The 20965-nt window shown below is 34.3% G+C and overlaps 1 protein-coding gene across 4 annotated transcripts in view; it reads right to left on the bottom strand.

Moving 5' to 3' along the window:
* The window catches only part of LOC120636344 (chromodomain-helicase-DNA-binding protein 7), a 29289-nt gene extending 9476 nt beyond the window's left edge, over window positions 1-19813 (bottom strand). For all 4 annotated transcript variants that reach the window (XM_039907780.1, XM_039907799.1, XM_039907790.1 and 1 more), the window contains exons 1-8: window positions 19544-19813; window positions 15739-15948; window positions 15362-15654; window positions 15134-15255; window positions 9183-9284; window positions 3031-8884; window positions 1513-1687; window positions 5-92 (exon numbers count right to left, since the gene is read on the bottom strand). In XM_039907780.1, the coding sequence (XP_039763714.1) occupies window positions 5-92; window positions 1513-1687; window positions 3031-8884; window positions 9183-9284; window positions 15134-15255; window positions 15362-15654; window positions 15739-15875 (6771 nt within the window). In that variant the 5' untranslated portion in view covers window positions 15876-15948; window positions 19544-19813. The remainder of the gene's footprint in view (window positions 1-4; window positions 93-1512; window positions 1688-3030; window positions 8885-9182; window positions 9285-15133; window positions 15256-15361; window positions 15655-15738; window positions 15949-19543) is intronic.
* Between the last annotated feature and the right edge of the window lie 1152 nt (window positions 19814-20965).

Raw genomic sequence — 20965 nt, 5'->3', positions numbered from 1 at the left:
TTACGATTATACGTGCACAGTCTTCAATAACTGGTAAAGTCCATCCTTTTCTAAATTGGTTTTTATCTAATATCTCTTCCCATCGCGCCCATCTGAGATATAAATAAAAAATTCTACATTAAACCTTCTTACTTTTTGACATAGTATCAAAGGCAGTACCTAGAGGGACTGCACTTCTGTATGATTATGATTGCCTCGAGAACCACTAACTAAAGTATTCGAGTTTGAAAAATTGGCAATGCCGCTTACTGTGCCTCGGAAAAGCACATTAAGCCGGTTACAACCACAAATGCGTGTTGGTAGACTTTAACAATAATTGTGTACCCACACGCATTAGAGCATCTTGCTGAGTTCTTAATACCTCTTCTCTATGACAGACGAGGCTAGTTGCCAGCGATAGGTACAATAATAGATTGAGGATATAAATAAAGATAAATCTATCTATATATATAAAAGAGAAATTTTGTGGGTATGTTCCGTATAGGCTCCGAAATGGCTGGACCGATTTCATTAAAACTTTCAGGGAATCTCCGGATTGACCTGGCGAGTAATCCTGTAAAGTTTGGTGACGATCGGAGCATTCCTATTTTTGAACTGTCAAACTTTCAAATACAGCTTTTATTTACTATGATGATATACTATTGTTGGGTCTACATGGGTGTAGAAAATGATCTTCAACCACTCGAGAAGAGAATAGAAGAGAATGAATACGGAGAGAAATAAATGATTTAATATATTATGAGACTTAAATTAAAAATTATTATAAAAATTAAGCTTAATTTGCTGTACTCAAACTTAGTTCCATCCAATATAAATAACTATTATTTATCGTTAGGAATGTCAGACTGCCCAACGTCTATTACTAGGAGGGGTACAAGAATATGTCTCCTGCTTCTATTACCCTCTTTGTAGTAGCAACAAAATTAATAAGTAGTCAAAATATTACCAAAAAAAGCATGTTAATTAATAAAGTGGTAGTTATTCATTTATAAACATATATATCCTACTAAAACTAATAATTATGTAAACAAATGTCAGTTTTATGAATAGTCGTACAAAAATTACGCGATGACATACGGCGATGATGGCTTTGAAACGTGTTTACTTGTAGTCTTATAAGAAGAGTAAGAAAGTTTGTTCATTGGGCGACGGAATATATATATAATGAAATCAGATAAAGGGATAGGGAAGGATAAAATAAGAACCAGAATGAACAAATTACAAAGACAGCAAGTCAAACTGTTGGAATGTGGAATACAAGAATCCCCTATGGCGTTTACATTTGCCTATCGCTGGACACAATCGGAATGGCTATGTAAACCCTAAAAGTAGCCGAAAATCCTGAAGTGGCCAGCTATTACAATTTTTATTTAGTTAATTTAATTTTTATTTCAAATTAATTATTTAGTTAAGTTTCATTGTTGAAAAAAAGGCTGTTTGTACAGTTCAAGTAAGTTATTTGGTAAGTTACTGGTTGGCAAAGGGATTTTATCATAGTTTGTTGTTACTTACCCAAATGTAAGGAGACCACGTTCTATCTTGAAACACTCTGACCTAGTCCAAGATCCGTACACAACTTCCTCATCTATCGGAACTCCCTCGTGTCTTGGAACATAATCGTCGCTAGCATATCTTCGTCCTTTTCGACCTAGTTTATCTTTTTTCCTTTTACTCCTTAGACTGATACCTGACAACATAAAACAGCGTCAATATATATTAAATTTTTAAAACTCAAGGTGTTCAAGGTTTTTAATAGACATGTAGATTCAAAAAATTTAAATATTCCAAATCAAAATACTCCCTTAAAATATTCCAAAAACAAGATTAGATTTTTTAAAGGTTTTTTTAATATAATTAAATACATAGAGAGCTTGCCTAAATAGTGGCTTCAATGAGTTTTGGAGTTGCATGAACAAGGGGAAAATTCAATCTCGCAGGAAATAGATGGCCTTAATCTGTAGGCTATTCTGCAATATTTGTGCATAGTATGTACAAAAAATCTAAATCCCAGTGTGTTTCTACTCAAACTACAGTAGAATTATTCCTTTTAGCCCTGAGTAAGTTATTAACAAACATGAGAATTGAAAAAAATAATCTCGAACTCAATCTTAATCTTTCGTCCTAGACTTTGTTAAAAGTTTTAGCACTTCTTAATACTGTATCCATTGTTGTACACTAGTACCTATCCAAGAGCTGTATTAACAAGTTTTATAGAGCATAATGACTACCTTGGGGATGATACTCGTGACCTAGCTATTTAAAAAGAAAAACAAATGGGCCAAATACACAATATATTTAAACCTAATAATATTCAGTAGAGTTAAGCGCTAAACTGCGGTTTGGAACCTTATTTTATTTTTAAACTACAGTAGAATAAATAAAATACAGGTTCCATCCAATAGCATGAAGCGTACAAGCCTAATCTTAAATTAAACCATGTTTTATATTTTTTAAGTCAGCCTTTTGCGAAACTATGTTTAGTCGGTACGCATTTTATTATTTATAAGTTATGCGGTAATTTTTCGTCAAACTTACCACTTAGTCGCGACCTACCATCTCGATACGACTCAGTAGCAATAAGGCAATCGCCACTGATAAACAATGATTGATACGCGGAGATGGGATGATCGCGACTAACTAAAATATCACACAAGGGCAGAAAAGTTAATAATTCATATATTTTAAAAATAGATATCAAACATTGGAGAACCACGTCTATGATTAAAGTACCGAGGCCACAATGGCCAAGAAATATGGGTTAGATTCCGACCGGTTCTGCAGTTATAAGTATGTATTTCGAAAAAATATTTATGACGCATATAAGTTAAATGAAGAAGGAGATATAAATACTAGCAAGCCTTGCCTTGCCACCACCATTCGGAGATTACATGCCAGACAGTAATTATCCAGTTAATAGATGATGAACAGAACCCAATTAAGAAGGAATTTTGAAAACTCAGATTTCATGTTATATTTCATGTTTCTTTTCAATTATACTTTTATAAAAATCAATCAAAAGGGTCTATTTACCTTCTTCATCCTCATCAGAATCTGGTGTAACTTCCATGTCAGACATTTCCATTGGACCATCATCATGACCATATCTTTTAATAATAGTTCTTTTTCTTGGTTCAGTGACTATTAAATCTTCATCATCTTTCTTTTCTGTAGTATCTATCTCTGCTTTTTTAGCCCATTTATTCCAAAAATCAGGATCTCTTATATCAATGTCTGATCTTTGATCTGCAGATGCAAAACTAGCTTTAGAAAATGTGGATCCCTTTTCAGACTCCATTTGAATGACTTGTGTTCTACGAGCTAAAATCATTTCAATGTCTTCTTCACAAAACTTGTCTCCAGCATTATCCTCATCCATCACAGCACCATAAGCACCCTTTTTTAATAGATCTTCAATTTCTTTCTTTGATAACTGTTTAACACCAGTTTCTTTTCCCTGTGTGGTAGTATTCATGCTTTGTAAAATAGCTTTATCCAACCCAAGCTTTAAAGATGCTTTATCAAACATTTCCCTCTCATATGAATTTCTACAGATCAATCTATATATCTTTACCATTTTTTGTTGCCCAATTCGGTGACATCTGGCTTGAGCTTGTAGATCATTTTGCGGATTCCAATCGCTGTCATATATTATAACAGTATCAGCAGCAGTTAAATTGATTCCAAGACCACCAGCTTTAGTACATAAAAGGAACACAAATCTATCGGAATCTGGTTTTGAAAATCTATCAATAGCTTCTTGTCTTAAGTTTCCCCTTATCCGTCCATCAATGCGTTCAAAGGGATATTTTCTGAATACCAGATAATCTTCTAGTATATCTAGACATCTCACCATTTGACTAAATATTAGAACCCGGTGCCCTCCAGCTTTAAGCTTTGGTAATAACTTGTCAACAAGAACCATTTTTCCAGAGGATTGAATAAGAGCCTTATAATAAGCTTCCTTGTCTTCTCCATTAGCTTGTTTATAATCAAATTGTATTTGATCTTCTGCACCATTTAAAAGATACGGATGGATACAACACTTTCTTAACTCCATCATAGTATTCATTAAGTTGGGTATATTTGCTGCTGATGTTGTGCCTTTTTGCAAGAAGCTAAAGTTTCTCTCCAATATTGCTCTATAATATTTTTTCTGTATATTTGTTAATTCGACCTCGATTATTGTCTCTTCTTTTGGGGCTAGTGTTTTTTCAACGTCTTCTTTTAAACGTCTTAGCATCATCGGTTTAAGAAGGGCTTGTAATTTAAGAACTTCAGATTCGGTTTTAAGTTGACCAAACTCAGTTAAAAAGGCTTCGTTGCTCGAAAATTGTGATGGTTCTAAGAAGTTTAACAGTGAAAATAATTCGTTTACATTATTTTGTAAAGGTGTCCCAGATAGGAGAACTCTGTGTTCTAGATGTAATTGTCTTAACCCTTCCAATAATTTACAATTTCGGTTTTTGAGCCTATGAGCTTCGTCTATAACACACAATCGCCAATTAAAAGATTTTAACTCTTGAAAATCTGTCACAATTATTTCAAAAGTTGTTATTAAAACATTAAACTTTGTTATTTCTTTAATTGGTTCTCCTTTCTCATTTTTATAGTAAAATTCATATTCTTGAATCATACTTTTGCTTTGTTGAGATCCATGGTAGACTATTACATTCATTTCAGTCCAACCTTCGAATTCTCGCTGCCAATTAGGAATAGTTGACAGTGGAGCAATAATAAGGAATGGTCCCCTTATTCCATATTCCCAAGCAGAGTTGACGAATGTTAAACTTTGAATTGTTTTTCCTAATCCCATTTCATCAGCTAGAATACAATTACGATTATTATGCCATGAAAAAAGTAACCAATTTAATCCTTCCAGCTGGTATGGCCTTAATGTATTTCCACCTTTATACAATGGAGATTCCTTTAATTGGGTCCACTGATCAGCTGATGGGCGCTTCTTAAATTTCAATTTCTCTTTTGTTGGATTTTCACTAAAAATCTTATATTGTCGTATTTTATCTACATCAATATCTTCCTCGAGCTCCCACGTACTGTCCTCATATTGTAAGCTTTTCCACTTAACCAAATAATGTTTAACAACTGTATTGTTAGCTGGATCTTGATTTTCAGACATATCTAAAATTCTTTCAACTTCAACGTAATCTGGATTGAAAGGCTCATCATCCAGCAATTCAAATATATTCATTTGCTGTGCCTGTTTTTGTTTAAACCGTTTTATTTTAGAATATATTCGTTTGTCACCCTTGTAAAGTTCTTCCTCAGTTTTCCACTCACAATGTAAATACGAAAAATTCCTGTACTTAACGAAATACTCCTCAATATCTACCATAACAGGTTTTGTGTTACTACTTTCTTTTTCCAAATCAGGTTTATCAACATCTCTTTTTTGGACTTCTTCATCTTGCGGCGCATTATTGGTTACATCAATATTTTCAGTAACTTCTGTGGCTTGACATTTTGTAATTTCAGCGTTTACTTTGAGAGATTCTATGTTTTCATCTATTTCTTTTGGCACTTCAACTTTTTCATTGTCATCAGGTTTTACTGTCTTTTCACTAAGATATACGTCTAATTTCATTTCCCTTTTTCCCATGCGACAAGCTAACACATGCTGAACTATCATCGAGTCCTCTTCAGTGGTATTAACATATATATAGTTTGGTTTAGGTGTTCCTTCCGGCTTATTTTGTGCATCTTTTGTTTCAAGGCTTAAGTCTTCAAATTCTTTTTCCTGTTTAGGGGCTGCCATTGAAAATTCATCATCGGATAAGCGAAGCATCACGTCATCTGTGTATTTTTTACGGTGAGTATTCCGCGCAGAGCGACGCTTCAAGCTGTCATCACCTTCTGGTGGAGGTGAAGGAGGGGGCGTCGTCACCAAATCATCAGGTTCTCCGTCAGAATCAGGTATTAATCCCCCTCTTCTTTTCCTCTTACCACTTGGTGTCCTTCTAGTACCTAATTTTTTACAACTATTTGCACCACTAGTTCTTTTTTTAGATGATCTCTTTTTATGATTAAAACTATCTAGATCGTCATCTCGGTCAATAAGATCTTTTTTTGCTTCAGCCTCTTCTAATAATTCTTTAATAGCTATTTTAGAAACGGGAATATCATCAAAATCTGTAACATTTGACTCGTCTAATGAAACTTCTTGGTTAGAAATATTCGTTTTGGTAATATCTATGGCTGTAACACTATCATTAAAAGTGTGATCTTTTATGTTTTTTTTTATATTATCTGTTTCTAAAAGATCATTACATGTTGTAGTGTCCGCATAAATCTCGGATACACCCTTTTTGACATTTCGTCTTCTCTTTGGTGCGTTTGGATCTTTAGGTTCACGTTTTTTTCTTTCTTTTACCGGTTTGCCTTCTAAATCTTTACCTACTTTGGGTTCTTTAGGCGTACGAGGTTTTCTTTCTTTACCTTTACGTGGTCCTCTTTGCTTTCTTACTTTTTCAGTAGGAATATCATCAATCGATAAAGCACTACTATCTAAATTTGCAATTTCATCAGTAGGTTCGGCATCTATCTCAGAATGACTTTGCAGCCCTGTGCCTGCAGTCACACAGTCTTCTGACACAGGTAATAGATCCAGAGGTTGTAGCGTCGGCGTCAATTTGTCTTTTTTAGCTCGTGGTTTCCTAGGCTTAGCAGGGCCTTTTCCTCGTCCACGACCCGTGGTACTTGTTACCTGAGGACTTTCAACCATTTTAGATCCATAAATTGGATTTTGTAGAACACAATTTGGACCGCCGCTGCACTTATCATTAGTTTCATGATGCTGAAGCATGGAAAGTCTGTCTTGAAAACATCTGACCTTTTCCCTATTTTCATTTGACGGCGGTAAACAATATATTTCTTGTATTTGCTGTTGCAACGATGTTATTTCTTGATGGTGGGTTGCTGTATACAGACTTGGATGAGGTATGTTGTTCGACCCCATAATAATCATATTTTGGTTTACATTATGGGATACATTAGGTACTACGGAAGGTTGGTTCGAAGGCATATTGGGACCTAAGGCGCCATGAATATTTTGGGCATTCATTGGCATTCCAACTTGCATACTCTGTATAGTTGTAGGAACACTGCCTTGTATGCTAGTCATAGTATTTGAATTATGCAGAGGCTGCTGTATATTTCCTAAAATATTTGGTACAGCAGGAGGAATGCAAGTGATATTACCTTGAGGATTGTGACCAGGCACACTCGACGACACTGTATTAGTAAGATTTGTATGTGATGGCTGATTACTGCTTTGAATGTTCGGTATCGTTGTCGAAGGCAATTGTGGGCCAGTTTGGAATGATGGAGAAACGTTTATGTTTTGGTTGTTTTGCATGCTAGACGGAATATTTGTCACAGCACTTGGTGCTATTCCTTGTGTCATCATATTTTGTACATTTTGAAAAGAACCAGTTTGATATCCTTGATTTCTTGACACAGTTAATGTTGAAGTATTATTATCATATTTATTGTTTCCTGCGTTAATACTTGGTGTATGGCTAGTTGAACTTTTTGATGTTGTTTGTTGAGCTGAGCTATTCGAAACATGTTCACTAGTAGTATCAACATTCACTGAAGATGAAAGGTGAGGGTTTTGATTGCGAGACTCGCTATTTTGGTTTATCATACTTTCATTTTGTGTAGTATCTAATTTATTTTCAACATTCAATACAATATCAACTTTACTTTCCTCCTTAGACTTTTCCAAATTTTCATATATTTCATTGGAATGGTGAATGTGGGCTACATTTTCTTTAAGATCAGTATTTGCAGCAGAGACAGTTACACAGTTGGTTGGAGTTGTTGTTATTGTTGTTATTGTTGAATTATTTGAACTTAGTATCGTACTTTCTTTAGAGGTGTTTGTCAAAAATCTTGAGGGATTATTATCTTCCGAAACTCTATCAGCATCACATGCTATTTTCTCTATAATTTTACTTTCAGAGTTTGAAATAGAAATAGGACTTGTTTTTATTTGATCCGGTTTTTGTAATGGCACTGATGATATATCCAACGATTTTGTAACTTGTTCAGTGCTTTCTATTTGTAAATTACTAATTGGAGTTGGAATTTTAGATTGATTCCACTGCGTCGGAGAAGATACCATACTATGACCAACAGCCGGTGATGCGGGATTACGTTGAAATGGATACTCTCCACTTGCTGGCAAAACCATTTGTTCTAACGCTTGAAGAGTATTTTGAGAAGTAAATGAACCAGACACAGGGGAAGGTCCTGATGTAGCTGGGGACTGAACAATATTGCGTGAGTTAAGAGGTGAAGCACTGGGTCCTTTTACAGGAGACATAATAGGTCGTGGTGAGAGCTGTGGCTGTTGTCTTGGCGACACCTGTGCTCTTGGGGACATTTGCGGTGATAACTGAGGAAAAGGCGGCCGATACTGAGGACTACCAGTTTCAATACCACCAGGTTTCACAGAAGCATATTGATTTGTAACATTTACATCCAATGGGTGCTGTACCTGATGAGGTTGATAAGTCATGGGGACAGAATGATGTGGAGACCCATAAGGCATTTGAGATGGAACAGCATGTGAAGGTCCGACCGAAGAAGGAGGCACTTGTGGTTGTCGGGGAACATGATGTAAAGGAGGAGCTCCTGCATGATGCAGATGAGGGTTTGGATGACTTTGAATTCCAGGTCCAATGCCTCCTGTGTGACTCGGCATACTTTGATGGGGTTGGTGTTGTTGTATTGCACCATGACTTTGCTGATTGTGTGATAAACCATATTGGTGGGCATTTACATCCATTTGTTGATGATAAGCAGGATGCTGAGAAATCCTTGTAGCAGCTGGAGGATGCATTTGAGTGTAATTGGGATAGTTCTGAAAATAAAAAATTACACTCTACTAATTAAAATACACTAACATTAAAAGATCCTAATATTCTAATGCACCTGGTATTTATTTGGGTGCAGATTTAATAATTAAATCATTTAATATAAATTAATTTAAAAAAATATTACTAAGATATACACTCACTAAAAGATATGAGATCTAATTCTTACATCCATACAAAATAGAATTTAGATATCTGATTTTAGACAAACATTTTGCAAAAATTAAATCCAAGTTATATAACACATTTCTTAACTTCACGGCGAAAAGACAGCTAAAGACTTACCTGCTGCTGTCCATATAATTGTTGAGATGTTGGTTGAGGAAAGTGAGGTTGTCGTGGCATGTATGTGCCATTTTGTGACTGCAAACCGCCAATACCAGCAGACTGTAATAATTACAATAAATACTTAAAACATAATAAAATAAAATAAAAAATAAAAATAGCCTTTATTCTCTGACTAAATACATTTTTGCTTATACACTACTAGTTACTAAATCTATTATTTAATTAAGTTATATTTATTCCTAAAAAAATTGTAACACCAGCGCGCTTAGTCAGGCTGTCCTTGGACATAGGCCTCCTCTAGAATACTCCAGTGTGCTCTGTCTCTGGCTATTCTGCGCCATCTTTTTGGCAGGTCATCTTCCCACCTTTTTTGTGGCCGTCCTTTTTTTCTCTTGCCATCTCTAGGGTACCAAGATATAATTTCTTTAGTCCATTTTTCTTTCGAGGATCTAACTACATGGCCAGTCCAGCGCCATTTTAGCCTCTTAATCTTTCTGGGGACATCCGTTACTCCTGTGGCCTTCCTAATTTTCCTTATGCTCCACTTGTCTTTCAGCTTAATATTCAACATGCTCCTTTCCATTCTATGTTGGCATACTTTGAGCTTCTGTTGGTGAGCTTTCGTTAATCCCCAGGTTTGACATCCATAAGTGAGGATTGGGAGAATACACATGTTATATACCTTGGATTTGGTTGACATTGGAATATCTTTGCTTTTTAGTACTTCTTTGAGTGACCAGTATCGAGCCCAGCTGTTGTTCACTCGCCTTTGCAATTCCTTGTCCATCTGCATGTTTGGTGAGATTATTTGTCCTAAATAGACATATTCGTCCACATATTCTATCTCTTGGTTGTTTACTTTTATAGTTTGTTTATGCCTATTTGTCATAACCTTCGTTTTGGAAGTGTTGATGGTGAGACCTGCTTTCCGGCTTTCTGATGCTAGTTGGTTTAGCATTTCTTGTAGAGTGTCTGGGTCATCGGTAAATAGCACTAAGTCGTCTGCGAATCTCAGGTGTGTCAGTTTGCATCCATTTATATTAATTCCTAACTCTTCCCACTGTAGATTTCTAAAAATTTCTTCTAGCACAGCTAAGAAGAGTTTAGGAGACAAAGGATCTCCTTGCCTTACTCCTTTCTTTATTTTGAACTCCTCTCCAATTCTTTCCAACTTCACTTTTGCTGTGCTGTTGCTGTATATATTTCTAATGAGTCTGATATATTTATTTTCTATTCCTTGACTGGCAAGGGCTTTATATATGTAGTTGTGAGAAAGGGAATCGAATGCCTTATTGTAGTCTATAAATGATATATAGTATGATTTACCATACTCATTATATTTTTCAACAACTTGTTTCACTACATGTATGTGGTCTACTGTTGAAAAATCAGCTCTAAAACCCGCCTGTTCTCTAGGCTGTTCTTCGTCTAACCTTTTAGTGAGCCGGTCTAAGATGATTTTAGAAAATATTTTATAAATTGTTGTCATTAGGCTTATTGGTCTATAGTTGTCCATATTGTCTCTGTCCCCTTTTTTGTGAATTAGCACTATAGTTGACCTGGTCCATTGTTCTGGAACAACTTCCTTGTCCAAGATGTTATTGAATAGGTTAGTCAGTGGGCCAAGCAAAATGTCTAATATCCCCTTTAGCATCTCGCCGGTCACTCCGTCCTCACCAGGGGCTTTATAGTTTTTTTGAGATAGAATGGCTTTCATGGTTTCGCCTTCTAATATGTGTGGGACTTCCTCCACGTTTGGGCCTTGGGCCGATATTGATAACTCTGTTGAGTTATAAAGATCCCTGAAGAAGTCGGTGGCGATTTTGCAGATCAATGCTCTTTTTGACGTTTCCATTTCCTTGTTTCCTTTGTCTTTACCCTTCATTTTTGGTATCCAAGACGAATGATTTTTAAGTTTATTCATTGCTCTCTTGATTCCTCCTGTTTTTTCGATTTCAAAATGAATTCTGTTGAGACGTGTCTTTTTTTTTATGGTGTCTTATACTTGATGTGATCTTTTTACTAATTTCTTCTATCTTTTTGATGTTCTTTTTTCTATCTGTTAACAATTTTGTTCTTTCGTTTATTAATATCTTTGCGTTATGTCCTATTCTGTCCTTATTTGTCCGTTTCATGTTATGTGTTAATTCGGTTCTTAGTTTGGTTAGTATTTTTTCAAGTTCATTGTATTTTTCTTGTATGGAATAGTTCGATTTAAGGTTGTCTAGTTGTTCTTTAGCTTTATTTCGTATATTTTCTGGGATTGGAATAGGTATTTGATCCGATATGTTTTTTATGTGTTTTCTTGTTTTCCGCTTGTTAGTAATTTTTAAGGTGGCTCTAACCATCCTATGATTTGTACTAAAATTGAGTTGATTTATAATGCTAACATCATTAAATAAATTAGGCTTGTTAGTTAATATAAAATCTATTTCATTTTTATGTTTTCCATCCGGTGAGATCCATGTCCATTTCCTGTTTATTTTTTTCTTGTAGTAGGTGTTCATTATTCTTAGATTTGATTCCAGAGAAAGATCGATTAATTTTTGTCCGTTTTTATTACGTTTGCCTTGGCTATAGAGACCAATGACATTTTTTTCTCCTTCTCGCTGGCAACCTATTTGGCTGTTGAAATCTCCCATTACAATTTTGTTTTTGTTGCTTTCTTCAATGGTGTCCAGTAGCGATGCATAAAATAAATCTTTATCTTCTTCCTTGGCTTGTTCTGTGGGTGCATACACTTGTATAATAGACCATGGATCTTTTCCTTCTTGTAAAGCCAGATCTAAAACGGCAATTCTTTCTGATTTACTTCTAAATTGTATAATTGATTCTTTTAGTTCCTTTTTGACCATAAAACCTACTCCATGTAGTCCTTTAGTTTCCCCTTTATAGTAAAATATATAATCCTTATACTCTCGCACTTCTTCTCCTAACCGTCGAATTTCGCTCAATCCTAATATATCCCAGTTTATTTTTTCTAGTGCATTCTCTAGTTCTGCAAGTTTGTGATCTGTTCGAAGAGTTCTTGTATTTAAAGTTGCTATAATTAGCTTAGTTTTATCTTTTCCTTTTATGGCGTTCAATATAAATTTGGGTAAAAGTTTAGGTTTAAATGAATTTTCAAATTTTCCTAATTTTTGTAAGCATTCCAGAGGGTGTTGGTCGGAAATCCCAAGGTGACCAGCCTGATTGGGATCATTTATTGTTGTTTTGTTTTTTTCTTCTGTTTCTGACTTTTTAGTTTTCCGTTTGCGGTTGGTGTTACTTAGTTGCTAATTCTTGCTGCTGGTTCCACTAAATGAGAGCGATCTCGCTTTGTCAAAATAGTGAACTCTGCCCATTTTAGTCTTGTTGATGTTCAGTTTCTCTTCATTAGGTAAGTTTGGCGATGTTGTAGGTGACCTTTTCCGTTTTTCTTTGTTTTCTTTTATTATTAGTCGATCGTAGGAGATAAACCCTTCTTTGCCTTTTTCTAGTTCTTCTTTTAGTTTATTCTTTAATTCTTTCCTTTTTAATAGTACTTCTTTGGGATAATCTTCTGTTACATATATATTTTCTGGAAGATGCTTTTTATTCCTTAGAAGTTCCATTTTCCGCCAGAACAATGTGAGTGACATGCATATAGGACGTGTTTTACCATCATTCTTTTTCCCTATTCTTTGAACGTTACTTATCTCCCACTTATCCCAAGCTTCTATCCCTGTCTTCTCACTAACAACGTTCAGGGTTGTTATGACACAATTTAGTAGGTCAGTTAAAGTAGTTTCGGTTTCTTTAACACCATGGATAATTACATTATTTTTCCTTGATTGTCTTTCCAAGTGCTGTGTTTTGGCTTTCAGTGTTTCTACCTCCAGTTTCAACCCAACTATGTCTTTCACAAGAGGTTTTAGTTTTTCATCCATGGTTACATTCATACATTGATTAATATTAGCCGTTTGTTGACTCATCTCCTCCTTCATTTTATTCCATAATAGTTGAAATTGGGGGTCCATTGCTAATTAAAAACTACCAAATTAGTATTAGTTTATTTATATCTGAGCAATGGCAACACTACCTCTGGATGTCAAGTGTCGTGTTATGTCACTGTCAGAAATGTCAAGTAAGTGTATTCAAAATGAAATTGCCGGTAAAATGGGTTCTAACCTCGGAATTGTTTGTAATTACTTGCGTATTTTCCAGTTTTCTTGGATGTTTATTCATTAAAATCACTGTGTAATCCGGTTTCGCTAGTCTTCACGATTTAAATTTGCGCTTTGGTGTGTGTTTTTCTGCACTTTAAACACTTTATCGGAATATAATCGCGGGAGCACTCTATTTAGCAGTCGGCTGTTTGACAACCGGAAACGGAAAAAACATAATAAGCACAGCAGAACCACAGCACAATTCTTGGCCAATCTGTTTTTAACAATTAGCACATTTACATGCGTTATTTATTAACTTGTTTAATTTGAATGTTTACTGAAATTATTTAAAATTTCAAAACTAAAGACAATATATTGGCTTGTATTATTTATGGTATTGGAATAGGGCTTTTTACCACATCCTCGGATAACATATTCACAAATGTTTGAAAAGATTTTCCTGAGCATATCTACACTAATATTATAAAGCGGATTTTTTTTTTGTTTGTATGTTTGTACTGTATAGGCTCCGAAAGTACAGGACCGAAGAGATTCTTAAGAAAATTGCAATAATGTATCTTAAAGTAGCAAAATTATAGGCCTACAATCAATCATTACAACCAAAATGATCTTCTATCGGACCCCCAATATGGGTTTCTTCAAAAGCTGGAGATCTACTTGTGTATGCCACACACGTTTGGGGTGAAGCCTCAACAAACACAGAGAGGCCTTTTCTGTTTCTCTCGATATTTGAGCTCGAGCATTGATTCTTCGGCGCATTAATGATCAGCTGAAGCCCCGAATCCTTAGGTACGCGGATGAGAGCACTGTTACGGAAAGTTACACCTCCGGTCCACGCACAAGTGGTAACGAGATTTATGATCTCAAGAGTGGAAATGATACAACGCTTAACTGGAGTTTAAGCGTTGTATCATTTTGAAGTGTTTTTGATTAGGGTGATGCCAATTTTAGATGAGTTCAACGCTGCTAAAACGCAGGCGTGTCAGTTCTCAGCCTAACAGAGTCCCCTTTTCCATTGACTCTAAAGTCAAAGTCAAAACAAACCACTGCTACTTAAAAAATTTGGCATTCTGTATAGAGTCAGCCAGTTTGTCGGTGTTTTATAGGATTAAGTATACTTCAGGGAGCTTGCTCAGCAACTGTTCGATCTCGTTCCCTCTTCACCATTTTACCATCGCACCGCAAGATACCGGGCGGGTTTTCATTCGTATGTTGTCAATATACCAAAAACACGCCTAAACCGATTTGAGTCTTCCTTTCTTATACGCATGGCTGGGATTTGAAACGCCCTCCCGAGTTCTATGTTTCCTAACTCTTTAACCTGGATATCTTTGAAACAAGAATGGGCATCTTCTAGGCAAGCGCATCCCATCTTAGGCTACATCTGGACTTTCCATCAGGTGAGATTGTGGTTGAGCGCTAGTCTATTACCAAAATAAAAAAGTTTTAGTTTAATTTGCAAAGTAATACCTATACCCCTTCTTCTTCTTCTTCTGGGCAGTTTCCGCACGTAAGCGCTTCGCTTGTTGTACGTCCTACCTATACCCCTTATGTTCAGTCTTTAAAATAGAGTTTATAAAAACTGGGTAGTAGGTACATAATAACTGATTAGCTGTAAAACTTAAGTAACTAGGAATACAATATTACATAATCAAATAAAAAATAATATAATGCTATTTATAAAAAATATTGTAGTTTGTCTAAATTATGTGGTGATGCATTGCCTGTGTAAAGGATAGGTATACATTAAATTAAAAGTTCAAAACACAATTTTTTTTGTAACAAAACAATATACTTTACCTGCTGAGGTGGATATTGGTGTATCTTCTGTTGATGTTCGTATGAATGTCTGTATCCTGGGGTTATGGGCGAGTATCTATTAGCTCCTGGTGGTCCTGACCATACTCCCATATCTCCAATACCTAAAATTAAATTGTACAACAGTAACAAACATGTATTTAATTTAATACAATGATCATGTATTTGTAGACCCAGGAAACAGTAAAAAATAGTTATTCATTAAATTACCTTGTTCTGGTATTGTATACATAGGCTCTGGCCCAGGATGATAGCCTGGGTATGAATGTGAGGGGTGTACGTGATGCGACGGATGGAGAGGAGCATGCGTTGGTTGAGGAAGGCGCGGTCGTGGCGGATAGCTGCCATAGTCGTGGTACTCGGGCCCCGGCGGACCTGGACCAGGATTTGGCACAGCCTGTGAACTACCAGTTATTCCACCTGCACCACCACTCCCAAACGATGCCAGTTTTTGAATTGTTCCTTCTTGGGCCACACTATTGGGATTATATGGCTGCCTATAACTAAAAAACGAAATAATAAATTTAACTGTACTGCCTAATATAGTAACTACACAAATAAAATACATAAGAATTAATAATTATTACCTATTTTCCGTTGAGTCTTTAGCATCGCCTGTTACTCCAGATGTAGAACTACCAGCAAAGGTGTCTGCTCCACCGAGATCAGTAAGTCCTTCCAACATACCGCTTCCATCATCACCAAATAAGTTATATGAGTCCATCACTCAATTAAGAGTGAATTAAAAAAAGTTGGTATTGTATGGTCCAAGATTGGATTAGATGACCCATCTTATTCTGTAAATATTAAAAGATGCAATGGTGCTATTAAATATCACATATTATGTTAGGATGTTTCTTATGTAAAAACTTGTTGTTTGCAGACACATGACAAGTTGTGTCCACATTTCTTACATGTTTATTTGTAAAACCATTGACAGTTTTGATTAAAATGACAACATTAGTGCAGCTTGTCCTAACCGCATTTTGACGTTATGATGCAAAGTAAAGTTAGATATTTTGAGAAAACTTACAAATTGCTATCTGTTTAAAATAAATAATTAATCTAAAAATTATATTGACCACTTAAAAAGTAGTGCTATTTTTTATACAATATTTCCTGTAGAACAGGATAGCACTATTTCTAGATTTGTCAATTTATTTAAGTAATTAAGTTAAGTTTTGGTTCATCTTTTTCTTTTTGTTTAATTCTTATTTTTTAATACAATTTTTAGATATATTTTCTTTTCTAAAGATGAAAAATATAAACAATTTGTAGCAAAAAAGCCTCTTGTTGCAGTAAGGTAGGTAAGTTTCAAATATTAAATTAATTATTCATCCATACTAATATTATAAAGAGGAAAATTTTGTTTCTTTGTTTGTAATTGATAATCTCTGCAATACTTTAACAAATTTAAACAATTCTTTTACCACAAGAAAGTATTTATCTAAAAGTAACATAGCCTACATTTTATCTCAGTAAAATAATATATGAACCTAAAATGTTACCTACAAGTATTAGTAAAGCAAGCCAACCAAAAAAACCTACAGCCAAAAAAATGTACTACTGAGCTGCTTTGTCCGGTTACACTGACAAAATTGTTCTATAGTAACAAACATTTTAGAATTAATTTAGAAATTGAACAATGTCTTTTGATCAGGTAGTCTTATTATCAAGAAAATGTTAGGTCAATAAACATTGCCCATTTACATAATGTTATCCAACTAAATGTTATACTTGTAAAGAGGTTAATTTAAGGCATGCTGCCCAGATACCTTTACTCAGATGTAAAGTTTCCCCCATTCATATTTTAATTATTCATCAAGTCCTACATCCAAATGTAGGACTAGGTATCTGGGCAGCATGCCTTAAATTAGCCTCTTTACATGCTCATGTAACAGATTAATAAATATAGTCTTACCTATCTCTTACATACACTTATAAGTAAAGGAAATAATTTTAATACAGAATTTATTTTAGGCAGATAGATCTACCAAGGAATCAACATAATTTCTAACAAGATTTTATTGCCTCAGACCACAGGTTAGAATTTAATACCTATAATGTTTCCCTTGGTTGTGTCTGTAATCTTAAGTATTGTATATTTGAGGTTAAAACAAAAGAACATAAATGTTAAAAAAAAGGACTGTCCTTTACACTAATCTCAGCCATATATTTACATAGGCACTAAAGGCCTTTGCATATTATGGCTACCTACCTACTCATCCACAATTTTCTTATTTGATAATAATTGCAATTCAAACATCACAATTTTCTTCTTGTTTCAAAATGTGATCAAAAATCAACACAACTGACAAACTAGAATTAAATAAAGTAAAATTTGGTCCTCAAACTGTCATTCTCAATCTATAAACATCCTACTGCTGAAAACAGGCCATAAGAGGGCTTAAAAGAAAAGATTCCCACCAAACTGCAAAAATGTGGTCTTTAACAATTATTGTCACATGCTAGTTAGTGATAATAACCGGGACTGCTAGTATCACATGCTTTTAGCGGCAGATGGGTAGACTGCACCAATTTCCTAGAGATACATCTAGCAGTTTCCTTGGAGATTTTAATTAAGAGTCAATGCTGCCAGCATTTTAAGCACTATGCCTTGTTGTGGAGGTAGTGAAGACCTTTTAGATTTAATTTAGTTTTATTTTGGTACATAGGTTATTCAAGTCTAAATTTACCATAAAAGCCTACTTAAGTAAGAAAATTTAGTAGAACCATCCTTATCAAGAGTACAAACAGCACCACTAAATAAGACCTCTTTTTATTACCATAACTAAACATCTATGTATAAAAGAATGTTTATGTTAGTTTTAAGTTTATTCAATAAAGAGCACAAATGAAACTTAGATAGTATATCTCAGTGAACTGATACTATAGATATCATGTTATATTCTATAGTAATGACTGGTATTATTTTCTACAGGCTTAATGTGTTGCTGCTATTTTGGATGGAAACAAAAATAGCTAACAGTTGGTGGGCCCCAGTCTCTATACTAAGTTATTTACATCCCTTTAGTGATTAAACACTATTCATTAATTTTGCAATATCAAGAATAAAATAAAATTATATTAGTTTTCTACTTCTTTAACTAGGTCAACTTTTTAATGATCATTTATGTCAATACCACACTAAACTACTTTGATAGTATAAACATTTATGTTGCCAACTGTCAAGCATTCCACAACCACAACCCGAACATTCTTAGTGATGGTCTATATGCTCTTTGTCTACTATTTTTTATTAAGTTATAAACACTCTTTATTATATAGAGTTTTACATTATAAGCCATATATATTTTATTATTTTAACAGTTTACATTAGTGATTAAATTAGTTTTGATTTTTTTATTTCAAGACATGTTAAATAATATGACATATGGTATAGATAATATGTTGTGATTCACATACATACACACACATACATTTTTGGAATGTTAAATAAGAGTTATTTTAATACATTTTATGCTAAAACTCCAAACAAGTTAAATCCCAACAATTATTATTATCAATCTAATATTTTTTATTTTAACTCTTGAATTTAAACTAAATTGAGGCAGTAGACTGAAAATATTAAAATAACACAAAGCAGAAAGAACTGTTTGAGTTGCAATATAATTTAAAACATAATTATTTTGATGCATAAGGTTGCACAAAGAAAATAACATGAAAATTAATTGATTGATTCTTTCTATATTTAGTATTCATTAATTGATTATTTGTCTGAGTATGAAATAAATACTACTTTAAGTCTTTTTGATTTGTTGACTTGAATAAATATTGCTGTTAAATTATAGTATGAAATGTAATACAAGGAGTTTGTTTACATAGTTTTAAAATTCAAAACAATGATTTATCATTTAGGAATATAATTTTGTAATTTTTACCATTCTATACTTATTTCAGACTAAACTGAAAATAGCGCTTTTCTCGATTCCAGTGCTTCTTCAATCTTCTTGATGATGTCTTCCAGAAGGCGATAGCATACACAACTAAGGGGAAAAGCTATACGCTTATGATTATATAGTACATAGAGCGTTACAACTTCTCCCGTTCAGTTATATAGCATTTTGCTGTGTCCTAGCTTTGGGCAAAGCTTTTCTAAATTAGGTAATATTAGTTCAAGCAAGCATTCAAAATGACTCGCAGGGTAACTATACGGCTATTATTATATGTTGCGGATACCGACTTAAAATTACCTGCTCATAAAACTGTCGCATTACAAACGCTCTAGTGTGGTTATAACACAGGAAACTGACATAAAATGATAGATGTAATTGTATGTAAACTTCTTTAAGTGGGCTTATAATTAGGTACAATATACATGGAAATTATAAATGGACAAATAATATTTAAATTCTTTTAGATTATACTTACTGTAAGCGCCACACAATACGATTGATCACAAAATGGATACCATATTTTCAAAGAACTGCACGATATTAAAAAAACGAGTAATTAGCGATAATGTTCTACTTAATCGAATAACAAAAACTGTAATATTTCAATTTTAAATACTGTTGAGATTCAAAGCGAGTGATTTTCAAAGGTCTGACAATATTTAGATCATTTAAACGTAGTCACTACACTCCGTCCATTTTGTTTCCCTTCATTGCGATTGAGTTCTGCGCCTGCGGGGTACCACTGTGAAAGCTTTAGGCCAAGACCAGACACGGAGCCAAGTTGCATTTTTGTGGGTATATGCTGTACAACTTTGCATTGAACAACTCATAGTTGCTACCACAGAGCAATAATTTATAGTGCTAAATTCCAGGTCAAAAATAGTTATTTCTGTGGTCATTGTTTATAATGTGTGCCATGCACAATAAAAAGGGAATAGGAATGTTCCTAAAATACTGTAGATATATAATGCGAATATGATAATTTTTATCAGGTCATCACTAATATATTGCTAGCCGCGAACGTTTGGCTGCTGCCCAGTCAACATTATTATCAATAATTTTTTTTTAATTTTTACTAAAGTATTTTGAACTACACTTCGAGGAAATATCAAATTTATAAAAATTTAAAATGCTATTTAAATATGTAAATATGAAAATATTTATAATTTTGAACCGACAGGATTTGAATAGGCAATATTATAGACAATGTGCAGAATTTTGTCGTTTCTATTGACGTGTCTGCAAGTAGCCTCTTTATATAGCAAGGGTAACTTCAAAATAGGGATCTAATAAAACCCCATTATGGTCTGCATCTTTAATTTTAGGGAATCTAAATTAGTAGTACTGAACATTTAACTTTTAGGTGATGCATGTACCATTGGTCTGCAAAGCCTGCAGCAAAACCTGAGTAAATCATTAAACATCCTGTATCTGTTTGAGCAATACTTATCAATTATCTCTACTCAGGAGGACTGACTACTGTCTCTTCTCAGGTCAGTATATTCTCACTATAACATTAAAACTTATATATGTTTGTTTGGCCCCTTTTTTCACCCCCTAGGATTCGTAACAGTTTCTACAAGAATTTAATTTGAGTCCCATCTGTATCTAGGCTGCGGATCTCACAGAAACTACTGAATGAATTCCAACGAAACTTGACATGATTTGATTTCATATTATGTGGTAAGACATAGCATATACAAATTCAACACAGTCCCTTTGGCAAAGGATAACAATTTTAACCCAATATCATTGGTCACTTGCCAAAAATTTCTAAATACACAAAGTAGTAGTTTGTTTTCTTTTAGTTTTCCTAATCCTAAGGTTGCCTGGCAGAGATCGCTACTTAGCCGCTACTACGCCGCCTTTTGTATCCTGCTTCATTCTTCATGTGTTT

Source organism: Pararge aegeria, chromosome 3, assembly GCF_905163445.1.
Source record: "Pararge aegeria chromosome 3, ilParAegt1.1, whole genome shotgun sequence".
Classification (NCBI taxonomy): domain Eukaryota; kingdom Metazoa; phylum Arthropoda; class Insecta; order Lepidoptera; family Nymphalidae; genus Pararge; species Pararge aegeria.
Note: the sequence above shows the minus strand (reverse complement) of the source record. Positions and strands in the feature narration are given on the sequence as shown.